This window comes from Vidua chalybeata, chromosome 19 (genome assembly GCF_026979565.1).
Source record: "Vidua chalybeata isolate OUT-0048 chromosome 19, bVidCha1 merged haplotype, whole genome shotgun sequence".
NCBI classification, from domain to species: Eukaryota; Metazoa; Chordata; class Aves; order Passeriformes; family Viduidae; genus Vidua; species Vidua chalybeata.
The window spans coordinates 12,254,714-12,265,715 of NC_071548.1; the positions used below are offsets into that span (position 1 = coordinate 12,254,714).

Sequence of the window (11,002 nt, forward strand, 5' to 3'; positions counted from 1 at the left end):
CTTCATTAGAAAAATAAGTAAGTAATTATTTCCTTCTCCCACAACAATGAAAAAAAGGCAGAACTCAACTGGAAGAGTATCAGAGAGTAAGTGTCTGTGTGCACACATGGAAGAGCTGCAGTTCTGGCAAGGAAATGTCTGTGAGAAGATTTTGACATTGTGCATTTTCTCTTCTGTAGGTATCTGAATCATCAAATCCATTTCTAAATCGTATGCTTAACAGAGACACCATAACAAGAATAACGTATAAGAGTAAGTTTCTTTTAATTTCCTCTGGTAACAGCTGTGTTCTTTCAGTATCAAGTAACATCTTTAGTGATCCTGAAACAAGAGGCACCTCATTATAGGCAGAAATTCCACGTTTGCATTGCCAGGAACTCTGCACGATAAACTCAGGAATGTGAAAAAGCTCATTAGGTCATCACTTTGTCAAATGCATTTCAAACTTTTATATCTGAAGGTGCAACAGCAGATTAATGAAATTATATTTGACACATACATATACTGTAGTCATACAGAATGCTCAGGACAACCTGTCTACTGTTAGCAGTAAAAGGGACATGTGGAGCAGCCTGGATTATATTGGATCTGGTTATGTCAAGATGCTGCACCATGTACTGGATTTAGTATTCACCAGTGTTTTCTTTTTGAAAGAAAAGTTACAACATTCCTGTTCGACTACTGCTACATTTAACAGATATAGAAAGCTATTAACATAGCTTGTATATTTGTTGTATTCACATTTGAAAAGCCTTTAACTGATGATCCTCAATAATTCCATGTTCGTATATTGACCTTGTGGAAAACCGAAGCTTAATTAAGGTATTTTAGAGAAAATAATGAAAAATATATATAACAAATTAAACTTCTTCTCCTGAAAACCTCGTTTCCTTTGTCAAATATCCTAAGCTGCTATGAAATTTGTAAGTTCAACAATAGCAGAATTTAACTTTCAGAAAGTACACAGCAAACAGATAACACAAATAGTTCCTTGTCCTCTCCTGCTACACACACACACCTCTCATGCCACTGAGGTTCCTCTGCTTTTATCTGAGAGTTAACAGATCTTGTTACATCTTTAGTCCAAATAAGAGGCTTCTATGATAATGAAACTCAGTTCTCTACAATACCTATGGAAAGGAAGGCAACAGAGGATTCTCCTCAGAATGTTTTATCCAGATTGTTCTGTCAGTATTAAATGTCATCTTCTCTGCATGGAAGAAGCAAATCAGTCCCATTTTTAAACTGCTTGTCCTGATTCCTTGCAAAAACACAGCAAGGCTGTTCTGCAAGAGCTTCCTGCCTACCAGTGCTTCTGGAGCATCCTGGAAACAGGGAATTATTGTTAAGGCTGTGTGTGCTTTTTCCAGCTCTTTCACCCACGAATTCCATATTCCCAGCTTCTGTCTGGGACCAGCCAGATGTTCTCCCATGGGGCCCACCCTCCCAATACCAAATATTTCCTTTGTGTGCTGCATTTACAGTGGAAACTCCTCCTTTCTGGAGCTGTTAGCATCCCACAACCCCTCATTGCCTGTTTTGTCACAATTCCAATCACACCTAATTTGAGTATACTAAATGAAATTTCTCATGAAGGTGAACAAATAAAACACAGGCTGCAAAAGCAATGATTAACAGAATTGCTTTAATTTTTAACCACGGTTTTTGCTAAGTTTATCCATTAAAATTAAACCACTGGTAGACACAATGCACATAATATTCCCCAGGGCATTGGGTTACTTACTGTAGTAACAAGTATTGACTGCAGATTTTTAGTGTAAATTGGGAACATGAAAGTGCTATTGAAAGTAATTTTGCAGTTGTCTTGCATGATGGATTATAGCATCATTGCTGAAAACTAATTTTACTTCTTACACTGCAAGGATTTCTAGTGTGCCTTTAGTAGCAAGCTGGAGTTCTGCAGCTTCTGCTTTAGGGCTCCACTCCTGAAGTCAATACTTCGCATGGTGCTGACAAAATGCCCAGGCTCCATGTGCTCAAGAGGAGCGTGGAGGGAATGATAAAAGGAGCACTGGTTCAGAATCAGGAGGGTTCATAACATAAATAAAAGGTTTTGTTTTGGTTTGGTTTTTTTTTTTAAAGACCAGCAACAAAATTAAGTGCTATCTCTCCTGCTGCATGAAATTTCCACATGCCAAGAGCATTAAAAGGGAAATTTCTACTCTTAGATATTAATGGCTACAGGGAAGTAAAGTGGACCCCAAGGGATTTTTAAGGAGATTTTAAATGTTTCTTTTGTTCTGTTATTGCAGCCCAAAGATGTGGGTATTCTCAGCTCAGTCAGAGAGAAAGAGAAAGGTTCTCTAACCAGGCAAGAGCCTGGGAAACAGTTGGGAAAGAATGTAAATAATTCTCTAATCTATCTTGTTATTCACATTGTTTATAGATATGTTCTGCTACTGTGTGTCATTCACTGCACACCAATGGTGTGACATGTTTTTACTCTACGACAAATGAAATTAGTCTTCTCAATGTTCTCTATATATAGAGTGGTACATTTGAAATAAAGAGAGAGTTCATTTTCTTAGCTGTCTGATCTGGAGTTTTCTGTTCCCATCCTGCTCAACAGCATCACAAAGAAGCTACTGTGAGCAAGCTGAAACAAGGGGTTTTCAAGCAGGCTTTAGTCAGAAAGCTGTGTGGATATCTCAAGAGAAAACTGCTTTATTATTCCTCATTAAGTGTGCCAATTGAGGGGATAAGTTAGTTTTCTTTCAAAACAGTTATGCTATATGAGCTTTCATCCAGTGTTTGCTTAACATCAGGGAAAAAATTAACTTTTTAGATGCCCAAAATTGCACATAAAAATTTAGTCTTTGTCTGGTAAGCAGAGAAACCGAGGATCTCTACATTCCTTACCCTGTAAATCTAACCTAGATACTCTTCTGGATTATCATGATTTAAACTTTAAAATTAAATTTACCTTCCTCCACTCAATAAACACTATATTCCCTATAAAAAGCATTATAGTAAAGAGAACATACACAGATTTTGCTGTGAAAGCCAACCCCACACATCTATTACAATCCTAAGGGATAAAAGGATTTACATCATTTCCTAGGTAAATTTTCAGATTCAAGGCCTTTATGTAAATGAATGTGAAATCTAATGAGATCTAATTTGTAGACAGAAAAATTCCTGGGTTTGGAAATCACCATAAGGCACCATCAGATCAAGAGAAACACATTGCGGGCTGCAGATAGGAATGATGCAGAGGATCCAGGAAAGGCTGGATGGGTTTATGAAAGGAAGCTTGTTACTGGCAAGAGATCATACAGGGTGATTTTGAGTATTTTTAATGTATTTGCAGTAAATATAAGCAAGACTTTGAAGTGCTGCAGTCTGGTATTAATACCAACCCACCAGGTCTGCTTCAGCTTCAGAACAAGAAACCCTTAACAAGATATGGGGAAAGGACAGACCTGTTCATGGGGAAAATGTTGGTAACCAAATTCTTATTGTGTAGTCTTCTCTCATGGAATCATCTGACTTCCCATGGGAATATAACTCATATATTGTTATTAATAAATACTGTGTTTTCTTGGACAAACCCTTTTTTCATTCACCCCTATCTCTGACTTTTCCTGAAGTGATATTTTCCTCCAGTCTCTCATATCAATATCCCTCATCTATATTAATCTTCAGTTAGTTTTCCATCTCCTAGTAAACATTTCAGGGCAAATTCTACCTGGTTGAAATAATTTTAGGCCAGCTGAAGCCAGTATGGCTGTGAGGAAGCAAATTTGGTCCTAAGGGATCTCTTCTGCCTGACTCTGTGCCACTTGGTGTTAAAACACACCACTCTCCATGGCTCATAAATAATGAACAGGATGTTCATGTGGGAAAGAGAAAAGTGTGTGATGACTCATCGAAAAAGGCACTGGCATGAAAAAAGTCCATCGGTTCTCTTCTGATGCAATTCTAGCAAAATTATCAGTGGACAGCAAATAATGATTTAATGACCAGGACACAGGTTTATTCAGTCATCTCTACTTGTTCAAATATAACTGAATTTTGACTGTGTTTGCATGCTTCTGTCTGGAAGATTTGGGTTTAGAAAGAGGCTGTCACAGACCATGGGCCAGTGAAGCCTGGGCATATTAAAACAGGGGACAGTCAGCCAATTCCCAGACACTAACGGCACTTCCCCTTCGCTTGAGAATCCAGCCAGCCATCCAGAACTGCAAACACCCAGCTCAAGCTGCAAGGACAGGGCAGAGGGCTCTTTTTCTAACAAACATGAGAGGACCTGCCAAGATTTTGTTCTGTAAAACAACAAACACATTTAAAATATTAGATAACAGTAAGGCCCTGGTCAATGAGGCAGAAACATTACACTCTCACTGTGGCATATTAACTGATACTGTAGCTGTCAATATTGTTGCCCCAAAACCGTGTACCATGTTGACTCAGCTGTGTTAAAATAAAAAACAAGGTCACATTTTCTCTGCCTGTGTTCTTTGATTTTCTCTTGCCCAAGACAATAGTCTACAGCCCTTCTTATTTTTCCATTAGATTATACAAGACAAGTCTTTTGCTCATCTAAGTTATGTCCTTCAGCTACAACATGTTACATTCAAGTTAAATTATGCCTTTCTTTTTTAGCTCCTATACACTTCCTTGATCATTTGGATTTCTCTACAAATCAAGGTCAGCTCATGTTGAGCACTGAAAGAGGGAACACACCTCAGTGTGCACTTTTCCTTGCCTGCATTTTAATGTTCCCTCTGCAAATGAACCAAACTGGAGACACCACACACAAGTGAAAGGGTTCAAAGAGATCTCACAATGTTACAAATCATAACCACCCCAGCTTTCTTTGAGATACACACAAGCAGCAGTGTATCAGTAATAAAATATGTTTATCCCTGAGTGGATGAACTCCTGCAGCCTAAGATTTGGCAGGAAAATCTGAGTTTTAGCTTTGACAGCACTGCCAAAAGTACTGCCAGTGTTACCCAAGAGAAATACTGCAGATAGTGCAGAAAACACCGAGGAACTCCGATGAAGTTTGAAAGATATAATTATATCTCATTATATTTAGGTACATATCCACAGAATAAATTCTGTTGCTGAGGAATACACTTCATTAATTCCCAGGGAGCCTTACAATAAAGGCAGGAATCCTGATACTGCTTCCCAGCAAGCCTTCTGCCTAGAGTTTAGCTTTCTGAGGAAGCTGGCATTGCACCCAAGCCACCGTGCACATGAAAGGCCAGGAGACTTCATGGAGCAGCTTTATTATCATGCATTAACTGCAACTTCCTCTCCTGCCAGAAGGGCAATTAAGTTTTAATTCTCTTGGCCTTCCTGAGGCTTTGTCAAGCAAAGATTGTTAATGACCCCAAAAGTTGGAAAGTCAGCATTCTCCAAAGGCTTCTGCCTAAATGTGATTCAGAATTGCCCTGTGCTCAGTTCCCAGTGTGTGAATGGGAATCTCAGTGCAGATACACCCAGCAGGATCAGGGATATTACTTGTGTTACTTGTTCTTGCCTAAACTGCTGGAGCATCCAGAAATGTGCATCTGTTAAACTTCATTCTTCAGTAGAACTGAACATCATGTCATCATGTTCTGGAATTAGGAGACATGAAAAAGGTGGTGGTGTTTGTTTGTTTTGTTTTGTTTGGGGTTTTCTTGTTGTTTGTTTTGTGATGCTGCTGTTTTACTTGAGTTGTTTTCCTCCTTTGTTATCCAGATGATGCATACTTACTACAGGGGCTTAATATTGAGGAACTGTATCCAGAGACATCTAGTTTCATTACGTATGATGGGTCAATGACAATTCCACCCTGCTATGAAACAGCAAGCTGGATAATAATGAACAAACCTGTCTACATAACAAGGATGCAGGTAAAGCAATTTACAAATTACTCAATCTAGGATAGGTACAAAGTATTATTTTAAACATAGTATTTATTGCTTTACATTAGATTCAACTCTTGTGCTGTAGGGATCTCTGCATGCAATTTATACAGTTTGCAAAAGCATTGAAGAGGTTTTTTGTCAAAATAAAAATACTAACTCTTAAGAGCTCCATCAGTATCTACACATATAAACTTTAAGGGGCGGGGCAGTTTTCAGTGAGGGTTTGAACCATATGGTTTTCACAGTCTCTCCACAACTGCATCATTCTATGATACTGTGAACAGTTACTTGGAGACTCTAAAACAAGTACATCAGTATATCTAAAACAAGTACAAACATAACTGAGGTTATTAAGCATTACAGATGTCATTCCTAGGTCTGAATAAACACATGTTAATAGCACATTAATGTGACAGAGATAAAGTATCTGGAGCCTTCTGGAAATAAAATCAGCCAATGCTTTCTGGTATAGAATAAAATTACAGGATACACACCACAAATACCTTTGGAAAAATCAGATTGATGTATTGAAGCAAGAGAAATTATGTAAGAGAAAACACAACTTCACATCCAAAAGGAAGCTGTTGAGGAAACACACCAGTGGAAAATCTCAAAAACTAAATTACAACTTGCTTACAATCCAAATCCTGGCATCAGAAAACAGCAAATTTAACACCAATTGGCCTCTTCTCCAGAGTTTCCATCAGTGAGTTGCCTACAGAGCTGTGAGCTGAACTAAAACTTCCTCTCTTGTATACTGGAACACCAAGGAATACTTGAATCATCTTCTGCCTGCCCCAAGCAGGCAGCAGAAGAAATATGGCCTGAGAAATGAAGAACAAGAAAACAACCCTAAATATAACTTTGGAATTTAAAATCATATTAATATTGTAAATAAGATTACTTTTAAAAGCCTGAGATGTTTTATTTTTGTGATAGTCCTTCTGTCCAGTTTAGTCTGGAGGCAGTGAAAGCACTTTGTTTCCTTTCTAAATGGGTGATCTGGGAGAATGACACAGCAGAGCAGAGGCAAAAATGCTCACTATTGTGAACTTTTCAAACCCAGGACCTGAATATTTTCCTACAAGCAACATTTCCAGGTCCAACATTAATGTGCAAAATAAGGATTAGAATATTTCTAGTCTGTGCTGCTACCTATGGGTTATTAACCTCATGATACTTGCTCCTTGTCATACTTTAATGGCCTCCATTAATACTTAGTTATATCCTCCATTATTAATGCTGAAAATGGATTTTGTGGAATACTTGATAATTATATTGTGTACTCATACTGAAAAAGCAATGCCCAGCTCAAGTTTTCCCTAGAAGCTGTTAACGACTTCCAGTACATAAAACCCAGCTACTGGATTTCCCCATTAAAGGCCATAAACAAACCTCTTAAATTGTACACTGATGTGGAAGATATTTTGGTTTTAGCTCTTTAAACCAAAATATTGAGGGTTTCTGGTTTGTAACTTGAAACTTTTTTTTTCCCTCTCTGATTTTGGTTGACTTGAATCAATTAAGAGTTGCATAGTCACAATAACAGCCATTTCTGCCAACCAGCGCTGGATGCAGAGGATGATTCAGTATCTCCTTCTGTGCTGTGAAACCAGCTCAGAAGAAGGCCAGAGTCTGCTGTAGAAACACTCACAGTCACAGCATAGACAGCATCATGACAGACCTGTCAGCAATAAGAGGCTCTCACTTTTTAACATCATTAATTTCACAATTTCAGCAGCATCACTGTCAGTTTTCCTTCCCATCCAGCCTGCCCCTACCTGGTTCTTGAATAACACCAACCAAAACTGTGGCTTCTCAACTGAAAGCTACACTGATAGCTACAAAATTCAGGAAATTAGCTCTTGTCATTCATCAAGTTCATTTGCTCTATACCAGCTGCTGCCATCCAGCACTGTGGATTCCATTACTTTCCAGCTCACCCAAGGACACCTCAATACTATTTTCATTCACTCCCCACAAAACTGGTTACTCTCATTTAAAATGGGGCTTAGAAACAGAGGAACACACAAGGAATGGTTTTAAGTTAACTCTGCCTACAAACTGTCAGTTAACTTAAATTCTATTTTACTGAAATTCTGTTTCACTGAAATTCTGTTTTACTTGCATTTATTAACTAATCTATTTAATAGTGTTGTATGTTGTTTACTAACAGGAAAGACCAGTACTAAAACCCCCTTGTTTTGTCTTTATAGATGCATTCTTTGCGACTGCTAAGCCAGAATCAGCCATCACAGATATTTCTGAGCATGAGTGACAATTTCAGACCAGTCCAGCCTCTCAACAATCGATGTATCCGAACCAATATCAACTTTAGTTTACAGGGAAAAGATTGTCCAAACAATAGAGCACAGAAACTACAGTATAGAGGTACATTCCACCTCCAGAATAATCCTTTCTATGCTTTCACTGAGCTCCTTTCTTTGAGAAATCCAAGGGCATAACAAGGCACACAAATAAAAACACATAAGACTCCAGATCTGGGGCAATAACCGTGTCAGTCAAATGCCACACATTTGAAATAGATGAGTAAATGTGCAGGAAAAGCATGACAAAAAAACAGCCTGGGACATCAAATATGTTTTTTAAATGTAAATAGGACAGGCCCTTGGTTTTCTAGCCTCATTTTAAAGTCTTCTCACCTTACAAAGTGCATTTTGCTCTGGTTTATTCACCCACAAAGGGGGATGAGCTAGTCTTGATGACAACTGATCTCAAATAAAATTAGTAATTGATAAGACTTAATTTCACTTTCAAGGTGCACCACCATAACAAACACCTAAATTGCTAAGTATTGTGTCAAGCTGTGGATATAAACAATGAAGCAGCTCAGTCACCTGCAGCTAGAGTCTTACACTGCCACAGCTATGGCTCACAACTGAGATTTAATGTGTCTCATGCATCTTTGAGCCCAGGCACACAACTGTGTTGCCTGAAATAATGATGTTAAAGTGCTCTCACAGCAGTAATATCATATGAAGGAGTAGCACTAAAGGAAAAGAAAGGACATTTTCAGCAGCAAGGCAGATGACTGTGTTGCAATACTTCAAATAAACAGTCATTCAGACTTAATTCTTTTCTAGAAAAAGGAGGAAACTGAACCTCCTGGCTTTTTAAAGACATTTTGTCTAAGTGCCTAATACAGTGTTAAATCAACTTGATTGACAGTGTTAAACCAGTTTCATATTTGGCATTTATTGAAGCATAATTGTTTTTTTTTGTTTCTCTTCCAGTAAATGAATGGCTTCTCAAATGAGACAGAGCAGGCAGAACCCAAATCCTCAGTGGAATGCTCCTTCTGGGAATTGACATCATCTACAATGTACCCAACCTCCCTCTCTGGGCTCACGTGCACCCTGTGCTGTGGGAAAAGAGCTGCTACGCTGGAAAACTCCTCAAAATTTATTCATGTGATTGGTGGCCATTTAAAAACAAAACAAAACAAAACAAAACAAAACAAAACAAAACAAAACAAAAGTATTACAGTAAATGTGATTACAATTTTCCTGAACTAATTTGGAGTCACAAGGAAAGACTTTTCAGCCTTTGTACATATGAAATTCTTCCTCTTCTCCCCCTCTCTCCCTCAACTGAAAAAAGGAAAAAGGTGGCTCAGTACAGCATCAAAGTCGAGTTGTGTTCTGTGTGCCAAGTAATCCTTGGAAAGCTCTCATTATTTCACTATCATTAATGGATACTGACAAGACAAAACAAGACTACTGTAAAGGAAACATTTCTAGTATGATCTTTCTGTTAATTTAATTTAAAAAGGGACAGACTTTGAGAGATAAGTATTGTAAATATATCACTGCAGAATATAAAGGAAATTGAAATATTTTCCTCTGTCACATATCTGTAGTAGGACTTGGCAAAATCAGAATATATCCATTTTCTGTTTCTTGTTTTACAACAGATCATACATTGTGTTGGTTACTATTACTCAATAAATGTGTTTAACAAATTAATTTAGTTAAGTTGCTTTGATTTCCTTTTTTCCTTTCTGAAATAACAAGCCTCTACTACTTGTGGATATATTATTTGTGTTTTTCTTTTTTTTTTTTTTTTTTTTTGTTCTTTCTTTTTTTACTTAATTTCTTTGTTGGCAGCCCATTCAAGTGAGTTAATGACTATTGGGAATGCACTTAAGGTGGTATAACTTTAACTCCACTTTATAGTCCATCATTAACAGGAACTGGACTCAAAGCAGAAAGCAGATGAGACATATCTCAGTTTAAAATTGCCATTTTCCTTGCTGAAGCCATTATTGGGACAAACATTCAATCCTGTAAATTGGTGGTGAAAGGGATATTTTTTCTTTACAGATAAAGCAGGAGCTGGCCAAGTAAAAGCAAATGCCTTTTTTCTTATTTATAATGGTCATTCACTGTGTTTGGTTACTGTCAAGAACTCAATAAATGTGTTTAACAAGTTCACACAGAGCACATGCTTGACCTTCTTGAATACTGAGGGATTTTTCAGGTTGTTTTTTTTTTCAGTCTGGAGAGGGATCAGGCGTCATGATCTCCCATCCCTAATGCTCACATTGAACCACATTTAAGTTCACAGAAAGCAAGATGAAGCCAAAAAATGCTGTGGCACTAAGGAATTGTTTACACGAAATGTAAGAACAAGCACTACAAGAAGTGTGAGGGAACAGCCAGGGAGCTTTAATGTGACAAAAATGTTATTTTATCTGTGCCTGAAGAGACCAGTGCAAGGAGCACCGGACAGGAAAGTTGAGAGTCTGTGGTTTGGAAAGATTGCAGCTTGTAAAGTGAGAAGAGGCCAGGACTGGCCTTCAGGGGACCCTCAGGATGGAGACAGAAAACTATGAGGAACCCAAAACTGTCAACAGTTCAATTGCTCAGTGCAAGGTGCAGGGAAGGCTAGGGTGAGATGGGCTGACACAAGGGTGCCCTGTCTGCACTGGGACTTGGACCGGTGACCCCGGCTCAGGATCCTCTCAGCACATGTGTAAGTTACTTGATCATCAAGGTGTTTAATTTCCAGGATCCTGTTTGCATATCTGTAAAATATGTGATTCTCAAGTTACGTCATTTGAAGCATTTCAAATGGCTTCCAACACCATACGG

At 38.1% G+C, this 11,002-nt stretch overlaps 1 protein-coding gene across 11 annotated transcripts in view; it reads left to right on the top strand.

The window, feature by feature from the left end:
* Positions 1-10,348, top strand: part of CA10 (carbonic anhydrase 10) — a 256,270-nt gene extending 245,922 nt beyond the window's left edge. For all 11 annotated transcript variants that reach the window (XM_053960061.1, XM_053960065.1, XM_053960066.1 and 8 more), the window contains 4 exons: positions 180-252; positions 5,719-5,873; positions 8,105-8,279; positions 9,143-10,348. In XM_053960061.1, the coding sequence (XP_053816036.1) occupies positions 180-252; positions 5,719-5,873; positions 8,105-8,279; positions 9,143-9,165 (426 nt within the window). In that variant the 3' untranslated portion in view covers positions 9,166-10,348. The remainder of the gene's footprint in view (positions 1-179; positions 253-5,718; positions 5,874-8,104; positions 8,280-9,142) is intronic.
* The last annotated feature ends 654 nt before the right edge of the window (positions 10,349-11,002 follow it).